The 20338-nt window shown below is 39.1% G+C and overlaps 1 protein-coding gene and 1 long non-coding RNA gene across 2 annotated transcripts in view; one reads left to right on the top strand and one right to left on the bottom strand.

Moving 5' to 3' along the window:
* Nucleotides 1–19395, bottom strand: part of vps11 (VPS11 core subunit of CORVET and HOPS complexes) — a 21795-nt gene extending 2400 nt beyond the window's left edge. Inside the window, exons 1-12 of the mRNA XM_008402383.2 lie at nt 19195–19395; nt 18241–18389; nt 17918–18053; nt 17672–17835; nt 17326–17573; nt 16480–16681; nt 16241–16392; nt 15942–16128; nt 15660–15803; nt 15182–15379; nt 14927–15088; nt 14412–14545 (exon numbers count right to left, since the gene is read on the bottom strand). Of these exons, the coding sequence (XP_008400605.1) occupies nt 14412–14545; nt 14927–15088; nt 15182–15379; nt 15660–15803; nt 15942–16128; nt 16241–16392; nt 16480–16681; nt 17326–17573; nt 17672–17835; nt 17918–18053; nt 18241–18389; nt 19195–19342 (2024 nt within the window). The 5' untranslated portion in view covers nt 19343–19395. The remainder of the gene's footprint in view (nt 1–14411; nt 14546–14926; nt 15089–15181; nt 15380–15659; nt 15804–15941; nt 16129–16240; nt 16393–16479; nt 16682–17325; nt 17574–17671; nt 17836–17917; nt 18054–18240; nt 18390–19194) is intronic.
* On the top strand, nt 7–1579 carry LOC108165947 (uncharacterized). Its single transcript, XR_001776267.1, has 2 exons — nt 7–1243; nt 1476–1579. It is a non-coding gene; the product is annotated as an uncharacterized LOC108165947 (long non-coding RNA).
* Nucleotides 19396–20338: the final 943 nt, after the last annotated feature.

Here is a 20338-nt window from a genome sequence, read left to right as displayed (position 1 = left end):
AAGTTTATGTTTATATTCTAATATTTGTATATCTGTTTAGTTTTCACGGTAACTGAGGTAATCAAGGTGATTACATGACTGATGGTCCACATCAAAGAAAAATAAACCTTGAAAATCACCCGTCGAGACTGCGCAAATTAATTCAAGTGCTGGGGAGCTGCTACAGTGAAAACTCGAGGCTTCCGTGTGTCACCTTCCATTGACGGTGAGACGTTTGGATCGGACATCGGCCGAAGTTTGACGCTGCTTCGGAGTCAACGCCATCATGAGGAGCTGTCTTCGCAGTAGATCCAAGTTTGCATCAGAAACTGATTCCAACAGAGGATGATTGCTGGCTCGGTGAGAAATTGACTGATCAAACAACGCGGAAACAACTTAGAGATGACGTCACGTGACTGTTATTGGCGTTTATGAAATTACGCCGAATTACTTAAAAGGTAACTGGACTAATTAAAAAAAAAAAAACAACAAAAAAGAAAAATTAGAATGGTGTTTTTGCAAGTATGTTTGAATGTGGGTTTAATTTCACTGTAAGGTTTAGGTCATTGTAAAGAGTTAAAATGTCACTGCCAAGTGAAAAAGGACTTTCTGCTGAAGATTTGTGTGCTGAAGAAAAGCCAAAAGGACAAGAGTTGGTTTCAGGTCCTCGCACAAGAAAGTTAACTGAAATAGGAGAGCAGTACAAAGAAGCAGAATCTGCAAAACAGACAAAGGCATTTCTTAAATCTTATGTATCCTGGAAACAAATTGCAAGAGAAGCCAAGAAGAAATTAAAAGGTTTCTGCTCTCAGGAGAATCTGGATGAAATAAATCAGCAAGTCCAAAACAGTCTTGATAAAGTAAAACAGAATTATGAGTTTCTTCAACGTAATTCTTTAAATACTCCAGATATTGTGCAGAAACTAGATGCCTGTACTATATTAACAAATGAGATTTATGATCTTGTGTGTAAGCGTTTGGAAGGGAGTATTGTTGAAGAGAAATTTAATCAAGAAGTTGAAAAGGAAAGTGTTCTGCCCCAGGCTTGAAGTTGGAAATGTCTTAACTAGTTTTAAAAAGTTCTATAGTATTAATTTCTCTGTATTTTATTTTGAAGGAGAATTTTGAGATAGCAGTGCATTGTGGGTAGCAGAGGCAGTTGCAGTTTGGAATACCTGTTCACAGAGAGAAAGCCTGCCTGTTAAAGTATGAACTTCACCTCCTGTGTTGTCAATCTTTTCTTACACCTCTGAAAAGAATGGCTGTAAGTTCAATCTGTGTTCTGTTTGGTGGTATATGTTTTGTTAGTTTATTTTGAGATTGTTTTCCAAATGTGTTTATTCTAGAAAAGCCATATCATGATAGTTTTTGTTTACATAGCAAAGTTGCTACGTGACTGTTTCTTAACTGCAGCTAAGGTTAATTCTATTCAGACACTAGAAGTTTATTCTGTGTATTTAGAGCTGATGTATATTTTATTTTTCTGTTTCTTATAGTTTCACTGAACCTTTTTATTGAGCTTTTCTACACCGCTGCTCAAAGTTGTCAAGAAAACGTAATAAAGGAGCAAGACGCTCAGCTTCCTGGCTCATGAAATTGAGTTTGGCTTGCTGTTGATCTACGTTTACATACACAGAGTATCTAACACGTAGTGATAACAGTACAGAAAGGGTGCGAGAAATCTTAAATAGAGATGAATATCAGTGTGGTTTTGGAGAAGCCTCTACTGAAAGTTCTCCATGTACATGTGGTTCATCAACTACCAGCTCCAAAGTTTCTCAAGAGCGGGTAATGGCAGAAGCTGATCTTGCGGCCAAAAAGGTTCAAGTTAGACCCATGTTGGAGATTGAAGTTCAACATGCTCAAGTCAGTAAACTTGAATGTGAGTGGAAATGTCATTAGTCCCAGAATATGGCAGAAATGAAGCAGAAGGAGGCTGAAGTGCTGCAGCAACTTGATGAAGGTTAAAGGTAATGGAAACAGATATGGAAGTTAAAATGGCTGCAGCTCGGGTTGATGTTTACAGCAGACTTGAGGATGGTGCTGAAAGGGAAAATCTTGATTCTAAGCCTGAAGTTAAAGCAGTGCAATCTTTAAAACACCCAAGGAAGTCAACTGCAAGGGCTGCAACTATTCTACCACCTCAAGTTTGCGGTGAGATTCCTGCAATAAACTTGGCTGAAGCCTTAACGAGCTCGTTAAGTTTAAGTCGCCTTCCTGTTCCTGTACCTGCCATATTCTCAGGTGACCCTTTGAAATTTGTGGAGTTTAAGATATAATTTACAATTTTAATTGATTCAAAATCCATCTCTGCTGGGGAAAAAAATGCTGTATCTGAAACATTATCTCTCTGGAGAAGCCCAGAAAGCTGTAGACGGTTTCTTTTACTGTAAATAACAGCTTAATTGGAAAATTCTCCTTGTTCATTGGGCCAACAATGACTCCAGTGGTTAATTTATGCATTCATTTTAAAGAACGGTAGATTTTTTCTTTGTTTATTCTGTGATTACCTAGCAATACCCTGCAAGATGAGACACGTTAGATTTTAAAGAAACCCGGAGAAAATCTTTAAAATAGCACCCTCGGAAAGCAGAACGAGGTATAAATATATGTAATTCCGATTTGTAATAATAAATGTTATAGCTTTATTTAAGAAACAGTAGAATGTCGTGGTTTATAAACGAAACTGTATATTGACGAGTTAAAGGACACAACGTATTCTTTTTTGTGTATAATTAAATATTGATATGTTGGTTTATACAACGGCTCTGTATTCTTTTGTTTTATACTACAGTTTTCACGGTGTCAATGGAAAGAAAGATTTAAATTGCACCCGTTTCAAACTCCCTGCGTCTGGCTGTTCAGTCTGAGAGGCCGCTACAGTGAAAACTCATCGCAAGAGACCAGATCTTTCTGCAGTGAAGCTGACACCATCCCATCTCGAATGAAGCAGTCTCCTCTCGCACCAATGATCTCACAGAGGCAAGATAAAGCATAAAGTTAAAATGGACAATCACAAGAAGAAGCTCACAGCATAACTGAATCGACGTAGTGTCAAGGGATAGTTAAAAAGTCTTCTGTGAACCCGAAGCAGTTACAGAAAGCAAATAAAATGTCACTTCCAACAGAGAAAACAGAAAATCTTGTTGACATGCCGTCTAGTTCCATAGAAAGAAAACTAACAGAAAAAGGCCAAGAGATGCACATCCAAGAGAACAAAAAATGTGAGAAAGCGTTTCACAAAGTTTATGATTCTTGGAAGTGGGTAGCAAGAAAAACTAGGAAAAAACTAAAGGCCCTCTGTACATTAGAAGAACTCAATGATTTACAGGAAAGCATTCAAGCAAAGTATGATGCTGTAAGACTGCAGTACAAACCCATTCTACGTAACAGTAACACCACAGCAGAGATTGTCAGAAAGATGGAAGCCTGTGTTACACTCACAAAAGAAATCTGTACAATCGTACAGAGACTATTGATGAAGATTATGATAGTCATCTCGAGAAAGAAAGAGTAAGAGAAACATTAAACAAAGATGAATATGAATCTCTTTGGTCACACTCAAACTGAAACCATAAACTCAAAGTCATCAGAAAGTCCAAGCAGACATTCCAGTTCATCTAGTACTAACAACAGCAAGGCAGATGCACAAGCAGAGCTTGCTGCTAAAGTGGAGCAATCAAAGGCTACAAGGGAAATTCAAGCACAGCAAGCACAACTCCAAAAATTAGAAAATGAATGGAAACTTAAAGAGTCAAAAATGCTGTCAGAAATGAAACAAAAGGAAGCGGAAATGCAACAACAGCTGGAACAAGAAAGAGCAAAACTGCAGCGGTTAAAAGAAGAAAAGAAAATAGCTGTAGCGGCATCTCGTGTGAGAGCATATGAGGAATTTGAACACTGAAAACAATGTTGAAGAATTTGAAGGTATTAATTACAGAACTAACTCCGTCTTCTCTAGAGATAAACCCTGCTTAAATCCAGATGCTGCATCATTCCAACCTTACCAATCAGCTCCTGAGGTGACAATAAATTCAGAAGCATCCAATCTAGCTGAAGCATTAGCCAGCTCATTAAGTATGAGTCGCTTGCCAGTCCCTGAACCCACAGTATTTAGCGGAGGTCCTTTGAGGTTTACTGATTGGAAGATGTCATTTATGACTCTTATTGACAGAAAAAACATCTTCTCACTTGCTGGGATGGGCTATCTCAGAAATGATCTTGCTGGAGAAGCATGCAAAGCTGTTGAAGGTTTATTTTATCGAGACTCAAAAAGTGCATACATTGAAGCATGGAAAGTCTTACAAGACAGATATGGAAACGCGTTTATTATACAGAAAGCCTTCCGCGACAAGCTTGCAAGATGGCCAAAGATCAACGCAAATGACTCACTTGCACTACGTGAGTTTTCTGACTTCCTCCAAGGTTGCAAAGAAGCAATTCCACATGTGAAGGGACTAGCTATCCTCAATGACTGTGAAGAGAACCATAAATTGCTAAAAAAAATTGCCTGAATGGAGTCGAATAATTGTAGAGGAACTTGATAGATCAGGTGATTATCCAGATTTTAAATGCTTCAGAGTTTTTGAGCAAAGAGGCAAAAATAGCCTGTAATCCCATCGCCTCACCCCTTTTGGGAGGAAATTTCAAGTTTCCAGATGACAGAACCCCAAAAAGAGCCAAAACTTTCAACACAAATGCACAACAAAAAGGTTCTAGTCACGGGACACAAGATACAAATAGCTGTAAACCAAAATCACCTTGCTATGTTTGTAAAAGTGAAGCCCATACCATCACCGGGTGTCCTATTTTCGCATCAAAAAGTGTTGAAGACAAAAGGACATTCATACATGAAAATTGGCTCTGCTTTGGGTGCCTAAGAAAAGGTCATGTGACAAAGGATTGTAAGAGACGACACACATGCAATGTATGCAGACGTCGTCATCCAACCTGCTTACATGAAGAGAGGAAGGAAAGACCTGTGGAGACAACAACARATAGCTCCACTTCCACAGAAGAACATGCTAGTCAAGAAACACACAGAGTTGTGTCCCATACATCAACACAGCATGCTTCTGCCACCACCAGTATTGTACCAGTACTTGNCACAGAAGAACATGCTAGTCAAGAAACACACAGAGTTGTGTCCCATACATCAACACAGCATGCTTCTGCCACCACCAGTATTGTACCAGTACTTGCGTCTTCATTACAAGAACCACACAAAGAAATACTAACATATGCAATGCTGGACACACAGAGTGACTCAATATTTGTGTTAGAAGATGTCATTGACAGACTGAATGTGAATTTCCATCCAACAAAGTTGAAACTCAGTACTATGACTGCTGTCGACACAATTATTTTCAGCAAGAGTGTTCATGGTCTACAAGTTCGAGTACTTGACTCAGAGTTACATCCAACTACACCAAGCTTACAGCAGAGACTTCATCCCAGTAGACAAGTCTTATGTCCCAACAAAAGAAACTGCATTGATGTGGCCTCATCTCAGAAGCTTGGCAGATAAGTTACCACCCATTCAAGACTGTGATGTAGGGCTTCTCGTTGGATACGACTGTCCAGCTGCCCTAGCTCCACTAGAAGTCATAACGGGTGACAAAACCCAACCCTTTGCACAAAGATCAGAACTAGGATGGAGTATAATAGGCTCATCAAACCCCCACAGACAAGGAAGTCAAAGCTTTGTGCATGGGCTCACAGTAAAGGAGCTAGCAATCACATCGACGACTGACATTTTAAAGGTCTTAGAATCGGATTTCATGGAGAGAAGCTATGAAGATAAATATGTGTCTCAAGATGATATTAACTTTATACAGTTTCTCAGCAACAACATCACACAGAAAGATGACGGGCATTACGAAATGCCTCTCCCTTTCAAAGGCAGCAGTCTGCCTAACCTACCAAACAACAAAAGACTAGCCCAAGTTCGCCTGCAGTGTCTTAAGAGGAAATTAAAGGCCAACAAACAATACTACGAGCAATACAAAACATTCATGGAAGAAACCATAAATAAGGGTGATGCAGAGCCTGCCCCTTCAACATCTGAGGGAGAAACAGAGTGGTACCTTCCACATCATGGCATCTACCATCCCAGGAAGCCAGATAAGCTGAGTTGTTTTTGACTGTTCAGCCAAATTCCATGGTGTTTCGCTTAATGACACACTGCTTACTGGGTCTGATTTAATCAATCCTTTGTTAGGAGTGTTATGTCGCTTCAGGAAAGAGACCACAGCAATAATTTGTGACATAAAAAGAATGTTTTACCAATTCTCTGTCACTCCAGAATCCAGAAATTATCTTAAATTCCTCTGGTGGAAAGGATGAGATTTGGAGAAAGAACCACAGGAGTACAGGATGGCAGTTCATCTCTTTGGAGCTGCTTCATCTCCAGGATGTGCCAATTTTGGCCTAAATCATCTAGCACAACAGTAACTAACTATCCTCAAGCAGCCACATTTATTGAGAAAAACTTTTATGTGGATGATGGCTTAGTTAGTGTGCCATCAGTAGAGGAAGCCAAGAAACTGATCATTGAGTCACAAGAGTTGTGTAAAAAGGGAGGCTTACGGCTTCACAAATTCAACTCAAACAAGGAAGCTGCTCTCGCCTGCTTGGGTCCTTCAGAAGTAGCAACAGCCATCAAGCCCCATGGTTTGGATCCAGCCTCATCGAAGGCATTCGATGGTTGATAAAAAATGACACCTTCATTTTTAACATCGGCTTAAAGGATCATCCTTCTACCCATCGCAGCTGCTTGTCAATCATTGCTTCACTTTATGATCCTCTCGGATTGATTGCTCCATTCGCCCTTAGTGGAAAACTTATTCTTCAAGAGCTTTTTTACAGAGGCATAGGGTGGGACGATCCTCTCCCAGAAGATATAAAGCCACGGTGGGAGGAATGGATAATTGATCTAACCCTAACACCAAACCATCTCATTATGATGAAATCTAAGGTTGCTCTCAATCCCCCTGGAGTGTTTGTCAAAGAGGACCTATATGACACAAAGAGGTGGAGGAGAGTGCAGTATCTCATTGAACAATTCTGGAGTCGCTGGAAAAAGGAATTTTTGATGAACATTTCCATGAGACAGAAATGGCACTCAGCTCAACGCAATCTCAAGAAGGAGGACATTGTCATTATCAAAGAATATGTCAATGTCACATTTATTTATATAGCACTTTAAAACATGTATAAAACTGCACCTAAGTGCTGCACAAGAACAACACAAATAACAAAACAGCACAAAACAAATCATCAATTAAATGCCAAAGAGTAAAAATGAGTTTTAAGAAGCGATTTAAAATGATCCAGGCTGTGGGCAGATCTAATCTGGAAAGGTAAGTTATTCCATAAAACTGGAGCAGCAACAGAAAAAGCTCGATCTCCTTTCCTCTTAAGTCGAGTCCGAGGAACTGTCAGTAATAACGGATTATTAGACAGTAAAGTTCTGGACACAGACCGGAAATGTAAAAGGTCCCGAAGATAAGGGGGGGCTAACCCATTTAAAACTTTATAAGTTAACAAAAGAATCTTAAAATCTATTCGATAAAAAACAGCCAGTGTAAAGATGCCAGAGTTGTTGTTATATGGTCATGCTTCCTGGTTCCTGTGAGAAGCCATACTGCTACTTTCTGGATCAGTTGAAGTCGCTGAATCTGTGATTTATCCATCCCTCTATATAAAGAGTTGCAGTAATCCAGGCGAGTTGTTATGAAGGCATGGATGAGTCCTTCAAAGTCCTTAAAACAGAAGTAAGATTTAACTTTTGCTAAAAGCCGAAGGTAGTAAAAACTCGATTTAACGACAGAACTAACTTGTCTAACTTTAAAAAGCTGTCAAAAGTGAAACCAAGACTCCTAGCAGAGGTTTGATAAGACCAAGCCAAGGAACCAAGAATCTGATCTGATCCATCTGATCAAGAATCTGATCAGACAAGAATCAGTCTGAAGTTTTTGACCAAATAACAGAACTTGAGTTTTGCTCTCATTTAGGTAAAGAAAGTTTTTTTCCATCCATAATTTAACTTCAGCTAAACAGTTTAGCAACTGCAGAAGAGAATCATTTGTACCATTTTGAATTTTAAGGGGCAAATAAATCTGGATGTCATCTGCAAAGCAATGAAAGGAAATATAAAATTTTTGGAAAATCTTAAAAAGAGGCAGTAAATACAAGATAAACAAAATGGGCCCTAAAATTGACCCTTGGGGAACACCGTACTTTAAAGGTCTGGCCCCAGAACAGGATTGGTCAAGATGAACAAAGAAGGTTCTGTTTTCTAAGATTTAAACCATTCGAATACTGAGCCCCTCAGGCCAACACAGTGTTTTAATCTATGTAAGAGAATCTGATCTACAGTGTCAAATGCAGAGCTCAAATCTAGAAGTAATAAAACTGCAACGTTGCCTGAATCAACTGTTAAGAGGACATCATTATACACTCGGAGCAAGGCAGATTCAGTGCTATGAGCAACTTTAAACCCAGACTGAAACTTCTCAGTTAAATTATTATCTTTTAAAAACATTTCAAGCTGGATAAAAACGAATTTTTCAAGAATTTTCGATAAAAAAGGCAATTTAGAAATGGGCCTGAAATTTGCTAGGTCACTAGAGTCTAGATTGGATTTTTTAAGAAGGGGTTTGACCACAGCATGTTTAAGAGTAGATGGGACACAACCTGACGATAAGACGATAACCTTCCAAAAAATCAGTGGCAACTAGGACGAGTGGTTGACACTGTTCAAGGCAGTGATGGATTGGTCCGTCGAGCCAAAGTTCAAGTCGGTGAACGAAAGTCAAATTCTTCTTCTAAACCTTCAATTATTGAGAAGCCAATTCAGAATTTAGTTCTTCTTTTGGAAAATTGATGAGAAAAGATTAACAACTTTTGTAGTATATTTATTTCATGGTAATTTTACGCAAACATCTACATTATTTAGTAGAGTCAAAAAAATCCTGTTCAATTAATGTACTCTTTACTTATTACTTGGTTCATTCATTGTAGCAGGATTTGGTGGGAGTGTAAGTAACAGCTTAATTGGAAAATTCTCCTTGTTCATTGGGCCAACAGTAACTCCTAGTGGTTAATTTATGCATTCATTTTAAAGAATGGTAGATTTTTTTCTTTGTTTATTCTGTGGTTACCTAGCGACACCCTGCGAGATCAGACAACGTTAGATTATAAAGAAACCCAGAGAAAATCTTTAAAATAGCACCCTCGGAAAGCAGAACGAGGTATAAATATATGTAATTGGGATTTGTAATAAGAAATGTTATAGCTTTATTTAAGAAACAGAATGTCGCGGTTTCTAAACGAAACTGTATATTGACGAGTTAAAGGACATAACGTATTCTTTTTTGTGTATAACTGAATATTGATATGTTGGTTTATACAACGGCTCTGTATTCTTTTGTTTTATACTACAGTTTTCACGGTGTCAATGGAAAGAAAGGTTGAGATTAAATTGCACCAGTTTGAAACTCCCTGCGTTTGGCTGTTCAGTCTGAGAGGCTGCTACATTTACAGAAGCTCTGAGGATGCATATGAAGGTGCCTGGTCAGTTCTTTAGGAGAGATATGGAAACCCATTTGTAATTCAGAAAGCATTTAGGGATAAACTTAAGTCATGGCCAAAGATTGCACCAAATGATCCATTGTCTCTCAGAGATTTTGCTGACTTTTTGAAAAGTTGTGAAGAGGCTATGCCTCAAGTAAAAGGAATGTCCACCTTAAATGATTGTGAAGAAAATCATAAGATGTTGAAGAAGTTACCAGACTGGATTGTACGTAAATGGAGTAGAGTTGTTGTTGAAGTACTTGATGCATGTGGGGAATATCAATCTTTTGAATGTTTTCTAGATTCATACAAAAGGAAGCACGCATAGCATGTAATCCTATTGCTTCTCCATTTTTGTTAAAGTCTAGAACTTCTTCAAATGACCTTTCCAGAAAAGCAAAGGCTCTTAGTACCAGTACAGAGTTCAAGAAACAAGAAACTGTTCATGTTCTGAAATCTAAACTGCCTTGTTTGGTTTGTACAGACATGAAGCACAGTGTTGCTAAATGCCCTAAATTTGCAGTTAAATTAATGAAAGACAAAAGGTCATTTATACATCAAAACCATCTTTGTTTTGGATGCTTGAGAAAGGGTCATTTATTGAAAGATTGTAAAACGCGCCATGTTTGTGGAGAGTGTAGACGTCATCATCCTACTTGTTTGCACCAAGAGAGAGTGAGATCTCAGGATGCTGCTCAGCAGTGTTCCATCTCTCCACAAGAAATGCCTCAGGTTTCTCACAGCGTTTGGTCTCATGCATTCACCCGAAACATTTCTGCGGCATCAAGTACTGTTCCAGTTTTTTATCCTCTGTGAAAGATCCTGGGAAGGAAATACTTACTTATGCACTCCTTGATACTCAGAGTGACTCCTCTTTTGTCTTAGAAGATCTTGTGAAAAACTTGACTGTTGAAACAAAACCAGTACAGCTAAAACTTAGTACCTTGGTTTCTGTTGATACACCTGTTTCAAGACAAATTGTGTCTGACTTGCAGGTTTGAAGTTTTTAAGGGTTAGGGTTAGGGTAGGCTTAGGGTTACATAGATTAAAACACTGTGTTGGCCTGAGGGGCTCAGTATTCGAATGGTTGAAATCTTAGAAAAACCCTAACCCTACCCTATTTGGCACAACAGCAGAAATCAAAGTTTCCAGCTGAAGCAGCATTTGTGGAGAATAATTTTTATGTTGATGGGTTAAAAAGTGTCCCTACAGCTAATGATGCCACCAAACTAATAACTGAAGCACAGAAACTGTGCAAAGAAGGTGGTTTGAGACTCCACAAATTTAATTCCAACAGATCTGAAGTCCTAGGCTGTGTGAATCCATCTGAGAGAGCCACAAGTGTGGTTTCTGCTGATCTCAAGCCTGACTTGGCACTTACTGAACATACCTTAGGTATGCAATGGCATGTCAAAACTGACTGTTTGGGTCCCTCAGATCAGGTTTGATCTGAGGGACAAACCTGATACACGCCGCAGTAATAGCCTCTCTGTATGATCCACTAGGATTTCTTTCACCATTCATTATGAATGGAAAATGCATTTTACAAGATCTGTGCCGCAGAAGTTTTCGGTGGGATGACTCTCTGCTGAGGACTTGCATGTATGGTGGGAGAAGTTCACCCTTCAGGATGTTGAGAGATTAATGATACAAAGATGTTATCCACAAAGATTTGGAAACATTGTTAAAACACAACTACACCACTTTTCAGATGCATGCAACCTAGCATATGGTGCATGCTCCTACCTCAGGTTTGAGAATGACAAAGGTGAAATCTATTGTTTTGATCATGGCTAAAGCCAGCGTGGCTCCTTTGAAGATTACAACCATTCCTCGTTTCGAGCTTTCAGCTGCAGTGGTTGCTGCTAGGTTGAGTGTGCTGTTAAAATCAGAGCTTGATATGAAGATAGACGCAGAGTTTTTCTGGGCAGATTCACAAGTAATGTTATATATTAATAATGAAGCACGACAGTTTCATGAATTTGTGGCAAATCGGGTCCAGGTAAACAGAGAGAACACAAATCCAAATCAATGGAATCATGTTGACACCACTGAAAATCCAGCAGATCATGCGTCAAGAGGGCTGTGTGCCTCTGAGATTTTAACTACTAACTGGCTAACAGGTCCTGAATTTTTGTGGAAAAGGGAGATGAAAAGGGAATTTAAATCTTGCTCTGATCTGTTAGTTGGTGACCCAGACAACAGATGAGACTGCAGATTTTCTGGAACGTTTCATTAGATTTTCATCCTGGTCAACACTGATTAAAGCAGTAGCCAGAATCAAAAGACTTGGACACAGAAACGAATGTTATTCAAATGTGGTGAGTGTTAAAGATCGCGAGGATGCTGTTAAATCAGTGGTGAAACTTGTACAAAAACAGGCCTTTGGCTCAGAGATGAAGTTGCTAAAAAGAGGAGAGAAACCATTTATTTGTAGTGTTTGTAGTAAAGGATTTTTATCAAAGAAGACTGCAGAATAACGTGTGTCCACACAGGAGAGAAGCCCTGTACTTGTAGTTTGCTGTAAAGGGTTTTCAGCGAAAAGGTGTCTAAATAGGCATGTGGTTATTCACGCTGTAGAAAAATCATTAAGCTAACGGTGATAAATTTGTACCGAATATAAACCAAGTTGCCTTCTAGAGATTTATCATTAAGTACACAGTATTCTGTTTATTTTATTTGTTCCTGATATAAGACTGTAAATATCTGCTTTTTGGAATGTAAGCACCTGACATTGTTGGGTAAAAACCTGTTAGTTGATCGTTGTGCATTTAATACATTTTAGTGTATTTGTTTCCAATGATTATGATAAATGTAAAACAAAAGCTTCATACACTACTTAAAGACTTGAATTAAACTAAAAAAAAAATAAAAATCAATCGGATCAAGGAGTTGAAAATCTCTCCCAACATAGTGAGTTTAACTCATGTTTAATTTATTCTGTACAAAAACAAAACTTTTACTGCAATCATAACTGATGTAATGTGTAGAGAATCATTCAAATCTTTTATTTTGAAGGAAGGTATATTATCTGAAAGAGTTCAGTGATGGAAAGACCGGTGCAAAAATTGGTGCTGTTATTGGAAAGTGACTTGTAAACTGAATGTACACAGACAAGTATGTTTTAAACAATCTGCATGGTTTTAAGGGAAACTTTAAAATAATGCATGATTTTTTTGGTAATAGTTCATGCATTATTGGTGGGAGTGTAATGGATAGTGARCCATTTAAATTAAGTTGCCTAAATTATTCAAATTTGTAGACTATTGTAAATTATTTAAAGGATGCTGCAGATTGTTTAATATTTGTCTGTTTTGATTAGCACTGGTGGTTTGTATTTTGTTTYAATTGTATTTGCACTTTGTAAAGTTTTGGGKTTTTTTTGTTATGTACCTCACGGGCTGCCGTAGCTAAATGAGGGCAGGHCCTATAAAAGCTGGCAGAATCATTGTACCAATGAATGACTTGAACAAACTGTCAAAGGTGCTTGGCACTATCAACACTTAGWGTTCCCCGGTGAAAGCAGCGAGGTACATTTTATTTTGTTGTTTGTGTGTTAAGTTTATGTTTATATTCTAATATTTGTATATCTGTTTAGTTTTCTCAAGGTGAGTACGGTGATTGATGGTCCACATCAAAGAAAAATAAACCTTGAAAATCACCCGTCGAGACCGTGCAAATTAATTCAAGTGCTGGGGAGCTGCTACAACACAGATCAACAGCCATATTCAGGGTGTCAAATACCTTTGGGAATTTGCTAAGGCAGGGCAAGTACATAATATTTAGGAAATGGTGCCACATAGCCACACCTGTCACCGAGCAAAGGTAGACTATTGCTAATTTGTTGAGTATTAGAGAATCTTGACTTCACACAGGTTTTTCTGCTTTCACACCCCACAGCCAAATATTAATAGTGCATAAGTCCATTGTCTTCCAATGGACATCTACTCTGATACAAATATCCAGCCACATTCTCCTCTATGTGGTGCTATAGTAGTTGTGGCTTACAACTCCACAACTGCAAGTCACATTAGCAAAACATTATCTGGGTAAAGTTTCTTAGAAGGATTCTCCAACAGATTACCATGTTTGGCAGATAGCCACTGTGCAAAAGTTGTTTGACTAGCATATTATTTCCCAGAGAGCCATGAAAATTGCATTTGCCAAAACAATCAACTCTGAGCCAAATAAAACCAGATTTTTTATTTTTTGCCCAACTGCAATATAGGTGGCAATGTAAAATTGCAAAGTTTGTTATCCAAAAACTACTGATCAAATTTTCACCAAGCTGTGCACCACATAGGCCTTACCTCATAACCTTAATATGGTCATGGTTGGTTGAAGTGTGGGAGGCTTATTTACAAAAATGTTGAAAAAATACTTAATCTGGCCTCCAAACTTTTAGAACAAAAAATTCTAAAATCACACATTCATCCAAATGAGCACTTTTACCCCTCGCTTCCCTGCTGTTCAGCCGTTACATCTGCCGTGCTCCTCTTGAGCGTCGTGCTAAGAAGGCGAGAGGTTAAACCCGAAGTTTTTGCATCTGCCTTTTAAACAAGCTCTTCCCTTGCACTTTCAGTCATGCTGCTTCCCACTTTCTCTGTTTTGATGCTGTCTGATTACGTCATGAATAAGCATTACTGTGGTTGGCGGCTAGACTGCAGATCTCTATAGCAGGCCAAATTATAATAATTTCTGTTGCATACCAGATAAAAACATGCACTCCTAAAAATAATTTAGTTATTTGTAATATAAAAAAAATATATAAAATTCTGCCCGTCTGTTCTGGTTTGAGCACACATGGCTGATTGATGAGCCCTGCTCTCTAGAAAGACTTGGAGTAAACTACTTACAGTTTGCCTTTCTCATACAGGTAGAGGACACCTTCTTTAAAGTTGTGCATCTGGCAAAGGACCAAGGCCTTATCAAACACAGTGTTGTCACTTCTGAGCAGCGAAAGGGCTTCTCCCTGGCAGACCTTTTTTTTCTGTCAAATATGCGTGGATTAGAAAACCTAATCAGCAAAGCTAAAAAAATGTTTAAAAATACATTTTTTGAAAAGCTCATGTGTTTTCATTCAAGAACATCTTAAAAAGTGGCTCTAGGAAAGCCAAAAATGTCAACATTGAGTAAAGATATATAGATTTTAAGGTGGTTTTACACTTTTCTTATTCCAAAGTGTTTCTGTGTTTTTTTTTTTTTTTTATCCCTGTATATACTGTTGTGCTTTAACATCAACCTGCCAATGGGACTAGAGATGGTAATTAGTAACTTGGCTATAATCTCATGTATTACATGTAAATGTCCATTAATACATATTGTCTTTTAAAAAAAAATAAACTTGAAAATGTGTTGGTTTGGCAGTAACCTCAGGGTCTTGCTCGTGTGCCCAGTCTTGCAGTCGGAGCTCCAGCAGTGTGTCATACACACCCTGGGATGAACGAGGGTCCACCTCAATCATATGCTCCAGGAAGGCTTTCAGCTCACGAGGGTTATTGGCAAAAATTGGGATGAATTCTTCAGAATTTGCCTTGAATTAAAATGACAAAAGTCACACATGAGAGTATTACTGATAGATGTTGGCGACCTGCAGTGGAGACAAAAAAAGATAATACACCGGGACCTTGTTAAGCAGACTACTGTCCAGGCTGATTTTTTCCATCAAGTTTTCATTCGGATGATAGTTGGTGCATAAGCGCTTCAGGAGCAATGTGGTGCCTTCAGGAACATGGTGCATGAGTGTCTTGCCATAGCGCTTCATGTTGCTTTCAGTTTGTTCAAAAGGCAGACGGCCAATGTACCGCAAACCTTCCTGATAGTTCTGCAGTGGGAACAGAAAGAGATGATTGAGTTAGTGTTATGACCAAGCAAGAAATTGACTATATTTCATCAGCGGGAAACCGTAGGTATAGATTGAGCTGCTATAAAAGCAACTATACACATACACGTTTAACATGCTCCTAAAGAAACAGCAACTGATAAAAGATCAGAGGAAAAAAACATTCCCACATTAGGAAGCTACTTTTGCAGATTCTTTTGAATCAATTCATAACCATACATATGTTCTCCAGAAGATCAGGTCAACCTGACACACACGTCACCTTCAGGTCCTCCAGCTGGATCTTCAGGTACCACTCATGATGCTGGTGGCGTTCAGCCAGGAACACAGCATGACTGTGGTATCCAGCTTGGCGAAGAACCTTGATGGCAATCTCAACATCAAAGTGGACCTCACTCTCGCTGCTCTGTGAAAATACAGACACAAACATTACTCAAAGACTAATCTGTTTACCACAAAAGTCACACAATAAAGCAACAATGACACAAGTCAGAGCTCTCCTTCATTTATTTTTCACTATTGACATTAAATTCTCACTAATCACCTTGATGAACTCTTCCAGCTTGGAGCTGTCTTTGAGTTTGGTGTAGCAGTTGAGCAGCAGCGTGGTGTGGTCTGCATTGGCCAGAGACTGGCGGTGAAGGGCCTGCAGGTATGCCGTCAGGTTGTGGATCCTTTGGGCATCCAGAAATTTTCTAATGACATACGAAGGCTCCAGCTTCCCAGTGGTGCTGATTGGGAAACATGGCAAACCAAAAAGATAGACAGTTAGGTTCTGACTGAAAGAAACATCAAACATCAACAAAAGGCTTTTGCTTTGGAAACAGATTAAAGATAAATTACCGAATATATTGCTGGATGGCACCATCATGATCTCCCTTCAGGTACAGATGATCGCCATACTGTCGAAAGATCTCTGACAGACCGTCACTATCCAGATGCTGGCTTTTAGCCAAGTTTATGGCCATGACAAACAAGTTCTTCTTGAACAGCATCTTGACAGACAAGACATAATTAGTGTTAAAAAAGTTTGAGGAGCTTATTGAACCTCTCAAAGAAGTTAATGATCAGCAATTAATGACCTCCAGTTTTGTCTGTGTGTCCTTCTCTTGCAGAATAAACATTTTCCCGTCTCGGGTCAGAATGTAGAAGGATCCCCATTCTGCCAACACATCAATGACATCATCGAATGAGGCGCTGTAGGCGATGAATTTGTTGTCCAGGTCATAGATTGTTAAAACTTGCTTTTCTGACAGTGAGCTCTCGCCGCTGCCAAACCCTGATCTGGGGATAAAAACAGACAGTCAGCAGCTTCCTTCGTGTGCACTGCTTATTAATCATGGAAGTCTGATGTTAAACCATGTCTCCTAACACTTAAATATCTTTCACCAAATATTGCAGACATTTACGCCGTCCTACATTTTGAGTAGACGTTTCAAGACATCTGCTTGTCATACGTTTCTGGCAGATGTCTGGCAAAGCACACTGAGCCGTCTCTTCTGGAGTGTGTTACTAGTTGACATATCAACCTAACAATCCTGTAGCTGGTAAAAACTTAACAGCACAGTTGTTTTGCAGAATTTCCTGGGTTCAAATCCCGACTTGGGGTATTTCTTACTGAGGTTTATATCCAAACTCCACACCCTAATCTAACTCTAACCCTCTGAGTGTGTGTGTCTGGTTGCTTGTCATATGTTTCTGGCAGACGTCTTTGCTGATAAATTGATAAATTAATGCAACCCATGCAGGAGTAGACCCTGCCCCGCCTCTCTCCCAATGACCGCAGGAGCTAGGCTCCAGAGCGCCCTACTACCCCCTTGGAGCTCCCTACCTAGAAACCTATAAATGAATCAATTCAATCATAAAAATCTTTGAATGTATCAAGAGTACCATTACATTTGACAAATCAGTCAGATTTTGGCTCTTACTTGTTGGGTGACTTCACATCTTTGGTCAGCAGGAATAAGTATCCCCGGTGCCAATGAGTCAACAGCTTGTGGCCATCGAAAGCAAAGCAGGGCCCTCGCTCATCAGGCTGGTACAGATAAACACATTCATCCCCAGCAACAATGAACTGGGAATCCTGAGACGGATCTGCCAGGGATGAGCAGCACAGGGCGCAGCCATGGGTATCCAGCTCTACTTTCGGATACTCCTTGTTAGACAGAGTGTAGCACTAAGCAACAGAAAACAGGAACACAACCAATTTGTTCAAAACTTGTTGAATCAACTGGCAAATGGTGTCTGCTTTGCTATAGGGGAATGCCAACTTACAAAGACTTTTTCCAGAGTGGCAACAAACAAATGTGTAACTTTTGCCATTTGGCGGAAGGCCAGGCCTGTGACGGGGCAGCTCCCCTCATGCAGAGTCAGAATTTTACTGTGACGGTCTCTGGTGATGTCCCCTTTGATTAAAACCACACTGCCATCTGTGAAACCTGCCAAGAAACACTGTTACTGAGCAGAGAGAGTGGAACATGTGACTTCCACAAGTTAAAGGCAGAGGGAGAGCTGTCTCACCGATAGCCATGAAGTTCAGGTTCTCGTGTACACTGAGACAAGATACTTCAGCTGGTTTATTGCCAGGAACTGCAGAAAAGATTCTGGTGCAGAGTGGATTCCCACTGTCTCTCTTGTCAAGGTTCCAAACCTTCACCTGAAAAATAAGACATTATCAGTCTGGTGGGCTCTCATTCTGTACATGTCTGTGGTTCCACTAAGGAAAATACAAATTTTTGTATACTGGCAAAGAAGTGTATAACAGTTACAATATAGTATCTCAACTATATTGTAACTGAGAAACCATCCAAGTTAGGGTTATGATTGTAAAAGGCCACACCTACCAGAGGATTAATGCCATGTTCATCCTGTCCCACTGATACCAGGATACTGTGCTGTTTCAGCTGGAACAAGTGAGTCACCCGCAGCTTGTACGCCTGGAATGACGTCAACTGCAGGGAGCGCGTCATCAGCCAGATCTGTCCTTCCATATGTGATATTATAGAGTTAAGAATTTTTATGCCAAGATATGTTAGGAGAGAACTGATTTATTTAGACATCTTTAATAGTGGCTAACATTCCAGTCTTTCAGAACTCTTACTAAACACTTTAGTAAGAGGTGACCTACATCCTCCTGGCATATCCCTACACTACTCACAAAATTTAGCTTTCAGTTGAACTAGATAACAATGCCTCATGCTGTTCACAAGTCGACTTATCTGCTGGTGTGTAGCGTCCCTCGGCCATTGAGATTTTGGGGTCCAGAGTTACGAGTCCCAACACTGTGACTCAGCTGATCCCAGAGCAGTTGTATAGGATTCAAGTCTGGAGAAAGTGCGGACCCCTCCATTCAAGGTACTCCAGCAGCCTTTTCCTATTTTTGTGACCTCAAAAAATTGGAGAATTGTTGTCCAATGCTAAGTATTATAAATCTTCATCTTCATTGAGGTTGACATTGACATTAAATTCTGGGATTTAATCCAAGTAAAGTAAGTTTTGTTCACTCATAACCAGGCCAAGTCTATTTTTATCTGAAAGACGGAATTTGCAGCTCAGCGGGGGAGGATCGTGTGGAAAGAAAGACTGCCTCACAAACCAATTCACTCATTCTCCTTGTAGCAACAATACACATCTGCTCCGTTGTTAGCCTGCACCATTCAGTCATAAAATTACAGCCCCGACTTCCTGTTAAATTAACTACAACCGATTTCTGTGACTGATGTTAATGTATTTCTAAGGTCTGCCTTTAACCGACAAACTTAACACCGGAGTAGCATCGTCTGGCTAAACAAGGATATCTCCCAGAACAACATGTCCCCGGCCGGAGTCACTCGCCGAGATTCCTTTAGGAAGAATAAAGGTTTTCCCGTTATCTGCAGGATCCTTCACCGTGTCCTTATCAAAGAAGACAAATTTTCTCCACTGTAGAAATGCTGCCATTTTCATAAGGTTAGCCAGCTAGTGACCGTAGAACTTCATCATGTGATGGCAGTCACGTGACGTGACGTTTCTTCTTTTTCTTTCTTCGTTTTCTGGCAGTTTACATACTTTGTGTATTACCGCCATCAACTGGACGGAGATGTAATTCAGAAATTCATTTTTTCCTATATATCTTCAAACCTTAAATAACTATATTATATACATACTATACTCACACACACACATACTAAATCCTCTCAGCTAATTTTGTAACTTTAAAATATTTAATGAGGGCTTGAATTATGTCATGTGATTGATGCTTCCCTAATAAATTAGACATAGTTACTGAAATCCCCATTACCCTTTCCAATTCTTTCCTCGCTCTTATATATTTTCTACAATAAATCAACACATGTTCTACTCCTTCTGTTTCCCCACAATAAGAATAATCATGATGGATTGGATGTTTCCCTATTATTTTTAAACCACTATTTAAATTAGTATGCCCAATCCTCAACCCGTTAATCCATATTTCCTCTCTCCTATTCATTATATTATTTCTTATGATTACCACCTTCTGTATTTTATGTAAATGCATTTGTCTTTCTTCTAAATTCCATCTCTCCTGCCATATATTATTTATATTGTCTTTAATAATTGCTTTTCAATCAATCAATCAATCTTTATTCCAGACCAAAAAGGTCCATAAAAAAAGGAAATAAGAGAAAAATAATAAAATAAAAATAAAATAAAATAAAAAATAAATAAAAAAACATGACATTCACTGAGTCACAAATAAATGATGACACCAATGTTTCCACAATCTTGAGAAAAATCTCACTGTACTAAAAACAGGATTTACTAAAATTGCAATTATATTATTGCATGACACAGAAAATCTACACATACATCTATACATGAGATTCCTGAGCACAGCTGCGCATGTGGGAACATTATTATGTACAAACATATGGCTAGCACTGCTCCATCTAGGCACTCTGAGTAGGAGCCTCATGCCGTCAT

Source organism: Poecilia reticulata, unplaced genomic scaffold, assembly GCF_000633615.1.
Source record: "Poecilia reticulata strain Guanapo unplaced genomic scaffold, Guppy_female_1.0+MT scaffold_221, whole genome shotgun sequence".
Taxonomy (NCBI): Eukaryota; Metazoa; Chordata; class Actinopteri; order Cyprinodontiformes; family Poeciliidae; genus Poecilia; species Poecilia reticulata.
This window is presented reverse-complemented; position numbering and strand designations above follow the sequence as displayed.